General features: G+C 46.9%; 1 protein-coding gene across 5 annotated transcripts in view; it reads right to left on the bottom strand.

Moving 5' to 3' along the window:
* Nucleotides 1-1,207: 1,207 nt before the first annotated feature.
* Nucleotides 1,208-13,939, bottom strand: part of NAGK (N-acetylglucosamine kinase) — a 37,261-nt gene continuing 24,529 nt past the window's right edge. For 3 of the 5 annotated variants that reach the window (XM_069745114.1, XM_069745115.1, XM_069745116.1), the window contains exons 4-10: nucleotides 9,155-9,296; nucleotides 7,728-7,838; nucleotides 7,531-7,643; nucleotides 3,948-4,035; nucleotides 2,777-2,874; nucleotides 2,353-2,431; nucleotides 1,208-1,892 (exon numbers count right to left, since the gene is read on the bottom strand). In XM_069745114.1, the coding sequence (XP_069601215.1) occupies nucleotides 1,702-1,892; nucleotides 2,353-2,431; nucleotides 2,777-2,874; nucleotides 3,948-4,035; nucleotides 7,531-7,643; nucleotides 7,728-7,838; nucleotides 9,155-9,296 (822 nt within the window). In that variant the 3' untranslated portion in view covers nucleotides 1,208-1,701. The remainder of the gene's footprint in view (nucleotides 1,893-2,352; nucleotides 2,432-2,776; nucleotides 2,875-3,947; nucleotides 4,036-7,530; nucleotides 7,644-7,727; nucleotides 7,839-9,154; nucleotides 9,297-13,939) is intronic. The other 2 variants (XR_011317041.1, XR_011317042.1) reach the window with 1 other exon arrangement.

The raw sequence follows: 13,939 nt of genomic DNA, 5'->3' as shown, positions 1-13,939 counted from the left end.
TGTGGCCTCCGTGGCGCTTCCAGCACACTCTGGCGACGGTCGTTGCAGAGCCTGTGCCCTGCCAACCACCGGCCGCCCCAGGGCCAGCAATCCTCTTTCGAATTACTGAGGGTTCCACATCAAGGACAGGAAACAAACTTCAGCGGAAAGAGGAGCCGCCCTTTTATCTTGAAAGTTTCCTGTCCTTGAAGGGCTGATCCCCCTCTCTCGTGGTGCAAACATGGGTGACCGAAAAAACATTGTTTTTAAACTGGCAGGGTAATGTTTTAACTCACAGAACGAATCAGCTGCAATTCCCGGTTATCCTGTCTGTATACTGTATTCCTCCCTTAGCCAGGAGCTGTAGTATGTGCTGAGCATGTTCCTACATGGTTGGACACAGCCATTACAAGGCATATTTATAACATTATTTAACACATCCAACGATGGAACTTATTTGTATTCCAAGATCTATTGACTAAACCGTACATTGTACTCCTTTAACTATGAGCAAACGTGATATAAGCCTTTAGTTGCTTAGAGGTGATCTTGGGTTCCTTGGTGACCTTACAGTCTATTACACTTGCAGCAATTTGTGTTAATCGACCACTTCTGAAGAGTGTAATAACAGTCTTAAATTTCCTCCATTAGTAAACAATCTGTCTGGATCGGTGGAATAAAAACCATTTGAAGATTGTTTTGTAACCTTTCCCGGTCTGATCAGCATCTCGTCTTCTGAGGAGCTCAGAAATATCCTTAATTCGTGCCACAATACAATTCCGCAAACACTGTGTTATCAGACCTTGATAAATTCCTGTTATAACAGGTCGCCCACTCACACCTGATCGTCATCCCATTGATTGAAAACCCTAGAACCCTGTCATCTTGATGTATTAATCCCTAAAGGTTCACATACTTTGGCTGCTCACAGATTTAGAGATATTGGATCATTTTCATAATTTACAACATGACTAAGTCTAAACATATTTGATTCATTTCTTTGATTTATTTTTAGGGCTCTGTGAAAATCTGATGCAGTTTTGCATTTATGGAGAAATATGTAAAGTTCTGAAAAGTTCACAAACTTTGCACTGAAGAGCGGATCTTTGCCAGGAAAGGCAGAAATGAAAAAAAACAACAGGTATGGATCAGGAAAGAACGGATTATGGGGCCGCCCTCCTCCTCGGATCACGAGGTTTCCTTCTTTCTTTACGGACCAAACAACACATCAGATTTACAGATTTTTATTGATAAAAGTAATCGAATCATTGACGATACATTCTGGTTAATCTTTTAATCAAACACTTATGTAAAAAAAAAAAAATAAAAAGGCGATTGGAGTGAAACTGGTCAAGTTATGAGGTGTGTAGAATCAATCAAGTATTGAGGCTGGAAAACCAGTCTTTGGTGTTGCCACAGCTGAGGGTTTGCTACAGTTGCACACCAGGTGCTTGGTCTGAGACATTGGAACATTGTGCTGCAGGTCAATGCAGATTTTCTGCCTCTGGATGTAGACAAAAATTTTATATATTTTACAGTATTTTCTCCCAAACGGCTAAATAATGACCCAGTAATAACAAACCCCCCCCTCAAAAAGATGTGAAGGGGGTCCCACAATCTCTAAAGCGTTACCTTCTTCCCATGCAATCTGTGTATAGCATTGCCTGGATCTGCCCGCGCTTGGCGCAGACTGCAGTGTAAAGCATGGAGGACCCCCAAGAGTTATTGAAAACGGTGACTGTAGAAGACATGGACGTTATCCTGGTAGATGATCGGTAAATCGATCCCGATGGTCTTTGCTCCGAGGCTCGCTCCTCCCACGGCGGAGGACCGCTTTAACTTTAGGAGACTGAACTGGGAAAGATGGCGCCCGTGGGGGCCGCTACGAGCCTTGTCCAGGACCTCGATAAACCCTGGAAGGGAACATCAATAACCCACCTTAGTACCGCCACCACCATTGTGCAACCTGCCAAATTACTAATACAGTTACGTTATACTCTCTTCTCCGGTCACAGCCAAAGCTGCAAACTAAGTGCCAAATGGACAAATACACACTCGGACCAGCCACCAGTGAATGATTTGTCTCATCCCATTATAATAAAGCTAGAAAAAAAAAAGGAAACAGCATTTTGTTATGCAGCTTTGGATGTGACTAGAGTCTACGATGAGACGTCGCTCTTGGTTTCCTAATCTTACAAGTGATGAATATACGGAGGGCTACTCTCCATGCGCCACAAATGCTCCATTCACATCCAGAGCTGCCGGCCGGGACGTCAGTCCGTTCTCAGACCTCTGAATGTGCCCAAAAAGTTGCGCTCAACTGGACAACACACAGAACAAAACAGACCGCAAAACTGTAGTAATAAAAATTACCGTCTTTTAGAAGATCCCAGCTGTTCCACACGGAGCCTTCAGCGAGCACCGGGAGACCCAGCTCCCCCCGGAATAAGACCTAAAAGCAGAATGGTGGAGACATCGGGTAAAGCTGCGGCCTCCCTTACTCCATCGCTGGCAAGAACCACTATTGCTCCGAGGCGACCTGCATCCTGAGGCCAGCTGACTAATGAGGCTGCACATCAAACTAGCCATAAAGAGTGCACAAATAATACCGCCATACAGTGTCCAGCACAAGGTCAGCATTCCTTTACCTCCAGCAGGTCCTTCAAGAAAATCTATGGCTTCATGTCGAAAATGTGCCCAAATAATGGCGCCATGTAATACCCACAAAAGTGCTGCACAATGGGCCATAGTACATCTGCCATAGTGTGCGGCCACAATGTCACCGCCGTGCACTCACCTCATCAATCTGTGGCATCACGGCTACGACATGGCGAGCGAGGATTTCCCCAGCAGAGCGAAACACTGAACGACATAAGGCGTCTCCCTTGTTAGCCCCTGAAATAAAGAAATACAGACAACACCCGGTCACATCTGTACATCAGGTTACCATGGAGACAAGCCCAAGCCCCAGCCCGCAACAGAGCTGGCCCGCACCCCAACAGAGCCAGCCAGCACCGGCGTCCCAGCAACAAAGCCGGCCCCCACCAGCGCCCCAGCAACAGAGCCAGCCCCCACCAGCGCCCCAGCAACAGAGCCGGCCCACATGCCAACAACAGAGCCGGCCCCCTCCGGCGTCCCAGCAACAGAGCCAGCACCGGCGGCCCAGCAACGGAGCCAGCACGCACCTGCACCCCCACAAAGCCGGCCCCTACCGACGCCCCAGCAACAGAGCCGGCGCCCCAGCTACAGAGCCGGCCCCTACCGGCGCTCCAGCAACAGAGCCGGCCCCCACCGGCGCCCCAGCAACAGAGCCAGCCCGCACCGGCGCCCCAGCAACAGCCGGCACGCACCCGCATCCCCACAAAAGAGCCGGCGCCCCAGCATCAAAGCCGGCCCCCACCATCAAAGCCGGCCCCCACCGGCGCCCCAACATCAAAGCCGGCCCCCACCGGCACCCCAGCAACAAAGCCGGCCCCCACCGGCGCCCCAGCAACAAAGCCGGCCCCCACCGGCGCCCCAGCAACAAAGCCGTCCCCCACCAGCACCCCAGCAACAAAGCCGGCCCCCACCGGCGTCCCAGCAACAAAGCCGGCCCCCACCGGCGCCCCAGCAACAAAGCCGGCCCCCACCGGCGCCCCAGCAACAGGGCCGGCCCCCACCGGCGCCCCAGCAACAGAGCCGGCTCCCACCGGCACCCCAGCAACAGAGCCGGCCCCCACCGGCACCCCAGCAACAGAGCCGGCACCCCAGCAACAGAGTCGGCCCCCACCACCCCAGCAACAGAGTCGGCCCCCACCGGCACCAAAGCAACAGAGCCGACCCCCACCGGCACTCCAGAAAGAGAGCCAGCCCACACCCGCGACCCTACAATAGAACTAGCCTGCACCCGCATCTGCACCCCTATAACAGACCAAGGACGCCTATTGTTGGGGTGAATAGTGACTGAAGCATTGTCTTTGTTGCTTTACCCTCTGCTAACTTCAGGCAGAATCCCGCTATCCTGGACTTCTCGAACTCACGGTAGAGGTGGGTGAGGATTCCCATCCGCTCAGAGACCTGCAATCACCAAGATCAGTCACGAGTGAGACCGACGTCACACTAGCGAGTGTTATGGACGTATGAGCGCATAAAATACGTCCGTAAAACACGCATTACACACGGCCCAATTATTCTCTATGCCCTGCTCCTATCTGCCGTATTTTACTGATCCGTATTATACGGCTTTCTACGGCTGTAGAAAATTGCAGCATGCTGCATTTGTCACCGTATTGCGCAAAAAAAAAAAAAAAAAATCGCCAATGAAAGTCTATGGAAGCCAGAAAAATACGGATTACACACTAACCAGCAGTGTGACTTGCGAGAAATACGCAGCGGTGTTAGAGAGAAAAGCCGGCAATTCAGTGCGGTGTACAGTAAAATCACACTGACAGCTTACAGTAGAATAGGTAGAATAAATGTGTACACATAGAATAGGTGTATATATATGTATATATATATATATATATATATATATATATATATATATATATATATATATATATATATATATATATATATATATATATATATATATATATATATATATATATACATATACATATATATACATATACACACACTAGATGGCAGCCCGATTCTAAAGAATCGGGAGTCTAGAATCCATATATACTTTATTTATTCAAATGTAAGAATAATACAATTAATAAATAATAGTAAGAAAGAACAAAAAATGGCTGCACTCACCAGCTCTTGACAAAAGTTCAAAATTGGTGTGAAAATGTCACTGAACCACTTCACAACTAAATATATATAGTTTTGGTAAATGGTATTATCATTTTTTTGACGAAATTCGGCAGGAGCTTGAAGAGCAACGTCACTGGGCCCGCCTCCACGCAGTAGAAACTTGCTGTGAGGTAAAAATTCAAAAATCACACCAAAATGGCGGGCGGAGTGTGTCACAGTACGGCACGTTTCTGATTGGTCGCTCGCAGCAGGCGGCAACCAATCAGACACTGGACACTGTTGACGTCACTTAGCTCCGGACATTAGCTCCGGACATTAGCTCCGGACATTATCTCCAGACATTAGCTCCGGACATTAGCTCCGGACATTAGCTCCGGACAAAGCCACGGAAGTTGGCACAAATTGCAGGAAGTAGTATTCTAGGCAATTATATATTAGATATATACATATATATACACACATATACATATATATACATACACACATTATATATATATATATACACACATACATACACACATACATATATACACACACATATATATATATATATATTTTTCTTCCAGCGCGAGATAGCTTTAAAGCCGGTAATTCAATTGCCGGCTTTTGCTATCTCCTTCCTAAACCCGACATGATATGTGACATGGTTACATACAGTAAACCATCTCCTATTCCCATTTTTTTTTTGCATATTCCACACTACTAATGTTAGTAGTGTGTATGTGCAAAATTTGGCCGTTCTAGCTATTAAATTAAAAGGTTAAATGGCGGAAAAAATTGGCATGGGCTCCCGCGCAATTTTCTCCGCCAGAGTGGTAAAGCCAGTGACTGAGGGCAGATATTAATAGCCTGGAGAGGGTCCACGGTTATTGGCCCCCCCTGGCTAAAAACATCTGCCCCCAGCCACCCCAGAAAATGCACATCTGGAAGATGCGCCTATTCTGGCACTTGGCCACTCTCTTCCCATTCCCGTGTAGCGGTGGGATATGGGGTAATGAAGGGTTAATGTCACCTTGCTATTGTAAGGTGACATTAAGCCTAATTAATAATGGAGAGGCGTCAATTATGACACCTATCCATTATTAATCCAATAGTCTGAAATGGTTAAAAAAAAAACACAAACATTATTAAAAAGTCTTTTAATGAAATAAAAACACAGGTTGTTTTAATATTTTATTATTCTGGTAATCCACCTGAAGACCCTCGCTCTGTGACAAAGAAAAAATAATAAACCAACAATATCCATACCTTCCGATGATCTGTCCCACGATGTAAATCCATCTGAAGGGGTTAAATTATTTTACAGCCAGGAGCTCTGCTAATGCAGCTATGCTCCTGACTGTAAAACCCCAGCGAATGAATGGAAACTAGGTCAATGAGCTGTAGTTCCCTTCATTCACGGTGAGGCGCCCTCTGCTGGATGTCCCTCGAGCATGGGGGAAAAAAAAAATAAAAAAATCAGAAAAGTTCCCAGGCTCGAGTTCATATGAGGACAACCAGCAGAGGGCGCCTCACCGCGAATGAAGGTAACAACAGGTCATTGACCTACATTACCTTCATTCCCCGGGGTTTTACAGGCACGAGCACAGCTGCATTATAGCAGAGCTCCTGGCTGTAATAAAAATTAACCCCTTCAGATGGATTTACATCAGATCGTGTCAGATCATCGGAAGGTATGGGATATTGTTGGTTTATTATTTTTTCTTTGTCACAGAGCGAGGGTCTTCAGGTGGATTACCAGAATAATAAAATATTAAAACAATCTGTGTTTTTATTTCATTAAAAGACTTTTTAATAAGGTTTGTGTTTTTTTAACCATTTCAGACTATTGGATTAATAATGGATAGGTGTCATAATTGACGCCTCTCCATTATTAATCTGGCTTAATGTCACCTTACAATAGCAAGGTGACATTAACCCTTCATTACCCCATATCCCACCGCTACACGGGAATGGGAAGAGAGTGGCCAAGTGCCAGAATAGGCGCATCCTCCAGATGTGCCTTTTCTGGGGTGGCTGGGGGCAGGTGTTTTTAGCCAGGGGGGAGCCAATAACCGTGGACCCTCTCCAGGCTATTAATATCTGCCCTCAGTCACTGGCTTTACCACTCTGGCGGAGAAAATTGCGCGGGAGCCCACGCCAATTTTTTCCGCCATTTAACCCTTTAATTTAATAGCTAGAACGGCCAAATTTTGCACACACACACTACTAACATTAGTAGTGTGGAATATGCAAAAAAATGGGGATATGAGATGGTTTACTGTATGTAATCATGTCTCATATCATGTCGGGTTTAGGAAGGAGATAGCTTAAAAGCCGGTAAGCTATCTAGCGCTGTATGAAAAATATATATATATATATATATATATATATATATATATATATATAACAGTACATATGTTTTTATTATTTTTTGAGCACATGGATCCCTTGTATAGCCGTATGTCGGTTTTGCAAGCCTGCGAGAAAATCTCGCAGTACGGATGCCATACGGATTACGTACGGAGGATGCCATGCGCAAAATACGCTGACACACCCTGCCTACGGAGGAGCTACGGACCACTATTTTGGGGACTTTTCTGCATATTACGGCCGTAAAATACGGACCGTATTGTCTTACGCCGAGTGTGACGCCGGCCTGAGAGTAGTAATGACAGACAGAGGCTGCAGTAGTAAAATCCATGTAGCCATGTTGTCTCCCATTAATCCACATGTGGCAAAAACACAATTATAAAGTCACTAGCCCATTCACAGGACTCACGTTTGGATTTTATGAGATCTCTAGGATCCTCATGCCAGAAATATTACCTGGAAGTAGCTGAACATGGCTTCCTGCACATAGCTGATGTCATATTCTGGATCCACCAGGTTGTCAATGGTGTCAAACACAATCTTCATGGCACGGTGAGCCATCCAGTATGCTGCAGAGCGAGATCAACGGGAAAGGGCACAATTTACACGCAACATACAAGATTCCTGTAGAAGCTCTGCTGCATCGCTCTTACCTGATCCCTCATCACCCATCAGATGCCCCCAGCCTCCGCAGCCGCTCACAGAACCATCCGGGTTCACCAGTTTGCAGTTCGATCCGGTCCCTGATATCAGCACTATGCCCCCTGGAGGATGCAATTAGTAGAGTATTAACCCAGAGACGAAGAGTTCCTGGGGCTTCTGATAATCTGCTCATGGCCGTCTACTGGAACAACAGGTATCTGTATCTGAACACTTATTTGTTGGCCTTGGATCCTGTGTTACCCCAGTTTTGCCCCACACCATACATGCTTCTCATTACTGGAGCCAGAAGGTCCGGACACCAAACACCAGAATGGTCATTAATTATCGTGGTCCAATCTGTATAATGCTGCAGACGGACAATATTCCAATCTTTACCCCCAGGACCAGAAGGGTTTTATTTTCTCGTATAAATGGGCAAAATTCCACAGCTGTATCTCCTCTTTCCAATGTATTTTTACTACGTTCCTAACACACATGGAGAGTAATCGTCCAGTCCCCAGATCTTCGCTTTCCGACCCCATCTGAATGCTTGGAAGACTGATGGGAACAGAGGAGTCCTCCAGGACTTGTGTGACAAAAATGGCCAACCCTAGCGGAAAGCTCCTCCAACCCTAGCGGAAAGCCCCTCCAACCCTAGCGGAAAGCCCCTCCAACCCTAGCGGAAAGCTCCTCCAACCCTAGCGGAAAGCCCCTCCAACCCCAGCGGAAAGCCCCTCCAACCCTAGCGGAAAGCCCCTCCAACCCTAGCGGAAAGCTCCTCCAACCCTAGCGGAAAGCCCCTCCAACCCTAGCGGAAAGCCCCTCCAACCCTAGCGGAAAGCTCCTCCAACCCTAGCGGAAAGCTCCTCCAACCCTAGCGGAAAGCTCCTCCAACACTAGCGGAAAGCCCCTCCAACCCTAGCGGAAAGCCCCTCCAACCCTAGCGGAAAGCTCCTCCAACCCTAGCGGAAAGCTCCTCCAACCCTAGCGGAAAGCTCCTCCAACCCTAGCGGAAAGCCCCTCCAACCCTAGCAGAAAGCTCCTCCAACCCTAGCGGAAAGCTCCTCCAACCCTAGCGGAAAGCCCCTCCAACCCTAGCGGAAAGCCCCTCCAACCCTAGCGGAAAGCCCCTCCAACCCTAGCGGAAAGCCCCTCCAACCCTAGCGGAAAGCTTTTCCAACCCTAGCGGAAAGCTTTTCCAACCTTTGCCGGAACTCCGAGCTCAGAATTTGCCAAAAGGAAAAATGTTAAATTGGCGCTTCCCACATTTGGTGACCATGTATTTGGAACCATAGGGTTATTTGTGGGGGTTCCTGGTGCTGGTGGGTCACTCCTATGAATCACTACCGACGTTCTCTCCGGTTCGAGAACCTGTGAAACCTCTATCATCTTGACCCATGCCTCATTTTTACCAATGCGGGAGATTTTTGCAGCGTACCCAGCTTTGTAGCTGTGGCCATCGCTCCAATGGCGTCGTTGCAGATGAGGTAGTTCTCACTGAGCTCTGGGAAGCGCCGGCTCATCTCTTCGATCAGTTTATTGGTGGCTTCTTTCAGGTCTCCGCCACTCAATGACATGCCCTGTAAACATAAAAATAGTGCCGCTATCATACGCCCAGACACCAATCCAGCAGGGGGTGAAGGGAGAAGGAGGAATAAAATGACTCCATTTATGGCAGTGACGGCAGGACTGGTCAGTTGGCAATTCTGACAACTGCCAGATGGGGGGCTGTGGTGGGACCATTATACTATATGGAGAGCTTTGGGGGAGACCATTATACTGTGCATGGTCACTATCATGCTCCGTAGGTGGGGGGCTGGGGTGACCATCATACTGTGTGGGGGGAGGAATGTGGGAACATTATTATGTGCTGGGGAATGTTTGGGGGCCATCATACTTTATGGGGGCCATGGAAGGAGTATCATAGTGGACGAGAATACTAAGGGGCATCAGTAAGGGCGAAATAACCAAGTACCGTAATCCATATCCTCCTCGTCTTAAAGTTGGGAAGTGGGAAGTGTGCAATTCTGTTACCGAGCCTGTGTGTTGTGAAATGGATTATAAAAAAAGGGGTCCTTTCATTTCTACAGTATGTGCACCCCTGCTCAGGGGCATTATTATAAGGAGGCACTAGAGAGGAGGGGCATTATTATAAGGAGGCATTATTATTAGGAGGCACTACAGAGGAGGGGCATTATTATAAGGAGGCACTACAGAGGAGGGGCATTATTATAAGGAGGCACTACAGAGGAGGGGCATTATTATAAGGAGGCACTACAGAGGAGGGGCATTATTATAATGCCCCTCATCATCACCAACGAAGCTACCGCCTCACCAACACCGGAGCTACCGCCTCACCAACACCGGAGCTCCTGCAACCCTCAACCTACTGTCTCCGTCCCCATAATCCTGTAGAATGTAAGCCCGCAAGGGCAGGGTCCTCGCCCCTCTGTATCAGTCCGTCATTGTTAGTTTGTTTACTGTAAGTGATATTTGTAACTTGTATGTAACCCCTTCTCATGTACAGCACCATGGAATCAATGGTGCTATATAAATAATAATAATAAGGAGGCACTACAGAGGAGGGGCGTTATTATAAGGAGGCACTACAGAGGAGGGGCGTTATAATAAGGAGGCACTACAGAGGAAGGGCATTATAATAAGGAGGCACTACACAGGAGGGGCATTATTATAAGGAGGTATTATTAGGAGGCACTACAGAGGGGCATTATTATAAGGAGGCACTACAGAGGAGGGGCATTATTATAAGGAGGCACTAGAGAGGAGGGGCATTATTATAAGGAGGCACTACAGAGGAGGGGCATTATTATAAGGAGGCATTATTATTAGGAGGCACTACAGAGGGGCATTATTATAAGGAGGCACTACAGAGGAGGGGCATTATTATAAGGAGGCATTATTATAAGGAGGCACTACAGAGGAGGGGCCTTATTATAAGGAGGCACTACAGAGGAGGTGCGTTATTATAAGGAGGCACTACAGAGGAGGTGCGTTATTATAAGGAGGCACTACAGAGGAGGTGCGTTATTATAAGGAGGCACTACAGAGGAGGTGCGTTATTATAAGGAGGCACTACAGAGGAGGTGCGTTATTATAAGGAGGCACTACAGAGGAGGTGCGTTATTATAAGGAGGCACTAGAGAGGAGGGGCGTTATTATAAGGAGGCACTAGAGAGGAGGGGCGTTATTATAAGGAGGCACTAGAGAGGAGGGGCGTTATTATAAGGAGGCACTAGAGAGGAGGGGCATTATTATAAGGAGGCACTACAGAGGAGGGCATTATTATAAGGAGGCACTACAGAGGAGGAGCATTATTATAAGGAGGCATTATTATTAGGAGGCACTACAGAGGGGCATTATTATAAGGAAGCACTACAGAGGAGGGGCATTATTATAAGGAGGCATTATTATTAGGAGGCACTACAGAGGAGGGGCATTATTATAAGGAGACACTACAGAGGGGCGTTATTATAAGGAGGCACTACAGAGGAGGTGCGTTATTATAAGGAGGCACTACAGAGGAGGGGCGTTATCATAAGGAGGCACTAGAGAGGAGGGGCGTTATTATAAGGAAGCACTAGAGAGAAGGGGCAATATTATAAGGAGGCACTAGAGAGGAGGGGCATTATTATAAGGAGGCACTAGAGAGGAGGGGCATTATTATAAGGAGGCACTACAGAGGAGGGGCATTATTATAAGGAGGCACTAGAGAGGAGGCACTACAGAGGAGGGGCATTATTATAAGGAGGCACTACAGAGGAGGGGCATTATTATAAGGAGGCACTACAGAGGAGGCACTACAGAGGAGGGGCATTATTATAAGGAGACATTATTATTAGGAGGCACTACAGAGGAGAGGCATTATTATAAGGAGGCACTAGAGGAGGGGCATTATTATAAGGAGGCACTAGAGGAGGGGCATTATTATAAGGAGGCACTACAGAGTAGGGGCATTATTATAAGGAGGCACTACAGAGGAGGGGCGTTATTATAAGGAGGCACTACAGAGGAGGGGCATTATTATAAGGAGGCACTACAGAGGAGGGGCATTATTATAAGGAGGCATTATTATTAGGAGGCACTACAGAGGGGCATTATTCTAAGGAGGCACTACAGAGGGGCATTATTATAAGGAGGCATTAGGAGGCACTACAGAGGGGCATTATTATAAGGAGGCACTACAGAGGAGGGGCGTTATTATAAGGAGGCACTACAGAGGAGGGGCATTATTATAAGGAGGCACTAGGGAGGAGGGGTATTATTATAAGGAGGCACTACAGAGGAGAGGCATTATTATAAGGAGGCATTATTATTAGGAGGCACTACAGAGGGGCATTATTATAAGGAGGCACTACAGAGGAGGGGCATTATTATAAGGAGGCACTACAGAGGAGGGGCGTTATTATAAGGAGGCACTACAGAGGAGGTGCGTTATTATAAGGAGGCACTAGAGAGGAGGCACTACAGAGGAGGGGCATTATTATAAGGAGGCACTACAGAGTAGGGGCATTATTATAAGGAGGCACTACAGAGGAGGCACTACAGAGGAGGGGCATTATTATAAGGAGACATTATTATTAGGAGGCACTACAGAGGAGAGGCATTATTATAAGGAGGCACTAGAGGAGGGGCATTATTATAAGGAGGCACTAGAGGAGGGGCATTATTATAAGGAGGCACTACAGAGGAGGGGCATTATTATAAGGAGGCACTACAGAGGAGGGGCGTTATTATAAGGAGGCACTACAGAGGAGGGGCGTTATTAAAAGGAGGTATTATTATTAGGAGGCACTACAGAGGGGCATTATTATAAGGAGGCACTACAGAGGAGGGGCATTATTATAAGGAGGCACTAGAGAGGAGGGGCATTATTATAAGGAGGCACTACAGAGGAGGGGCATTATTATAAGGAGGCACTACAGAGGAGGGGCATTATTATAAGGAGGCATTATTATTAGGAGGCACTACAGAGGGGCATTATTATAAGGAGGCACTACAGAGGGGCATTATTATAAGGAGGCATTATTAGGAGGCACTACAGAGGGGCATTATTATAAGGAGGCACTACAGAGGAGGGGCGTTATTATAAGGAGGCACTACAGGAGGTGCGTTATTATAAGGAGGCACTAGAGAGGAGGGGCATTATTATAAAGAGGCACTAGAGAGGAGGGGCATTATTATAAGGAGGCACTACAGAGGAGGGGCATTATTATAAGGAGGCATTACAGAGGGGCATTATTATAAGGAGGCACTACAGAGGGGCATTATTATAAGGAGGCACTACAGAGGGGCATTATTATAAGGAGGCATTATTATTAGGAGGCACTACAGAGGGGCATTATTATAAGGAGGCACTACAGAGGAGGGGCATTATTATAAGGAGGCACTACAGAGGAGGGGCGTTATTATAAGGAGGCACTACAGAGGAGGTGCGTTATTATAAGGAGGCACTAGAGAAGAGGGGCGTTATTATAAGGAGGCACTAGAGAGGAGGTGCATTATTATAAGGAGGCACTAGAGAGGAGGGGCATTATTATAAGGAGGAACTTCACAGGAGGGGCATTATTATAAGGAGGCATTATTATTAGGAGGCACTACAGAGGATGGGCATTATTATAAGGAGGCACTACAGAGGAGGGGCGTTATTATAAGGAGGCACTACACAGGAGGGGCATTATTATAAGGAGGCATTATTATTAGGAGGCACTACAGAGGGGCATTATTATAAGGAGGCACTACAGAGGAGGGGCATTATTATAAGGAGGCATTATTATTAGGAGGCACTACAGAGGGGCATAATTATAAGGAGGCACTACAGAGGGGCATTATTATAAGGAGGCACTAGAGGAGGGGCATTATTATAAGGAGGCACTAGAGGAGGGGCATTATTATAAGGAAGCATTATTATTAGGAGGCACTACAGAGGGGCATTATTATAAGGAGGCACTACAGAGGAGGGGCATTATTATAAGGAGGCATTATTATTAGGAGGCACTACAGAGGGGCATTATTATAAGGAGGCACTACAGAGGAGGGGCATTATTATAAGGAGGCACTAGAGGAGGGGCATTATTATAAGGAGGCACTACAGAGGGGCGTCATTATAAGGAGGCACTACAGAGGAGGGGCGTTATTATAAGGAGGCACTACAGAGGGGCATTATTATAAGGAGGTATTATTAGGAGGCACTACAGAGGGGCAT

Source organism: Ranitomeya imitator, chromosome 1 (genome assembly GCF_032444005.1).
Source record: "Ranitomeya imitator isolate aRanImi1 chromosome 1, aRanImi1.pri, whole genome shotgun sequence".
In the NCBI taxonomy this organism is placed as follows: domain Eukaryota; kingdom Metazoa; phylum Chordata; class Amphibia; order Anura; family Dendrobatidae; genus Ranitomeya; species Ranitomeya imitator.
Note: the sequence above shows the minus strand (reverse complement) of the source record. Positions and strands in the feature narration are given on the sequence as shown.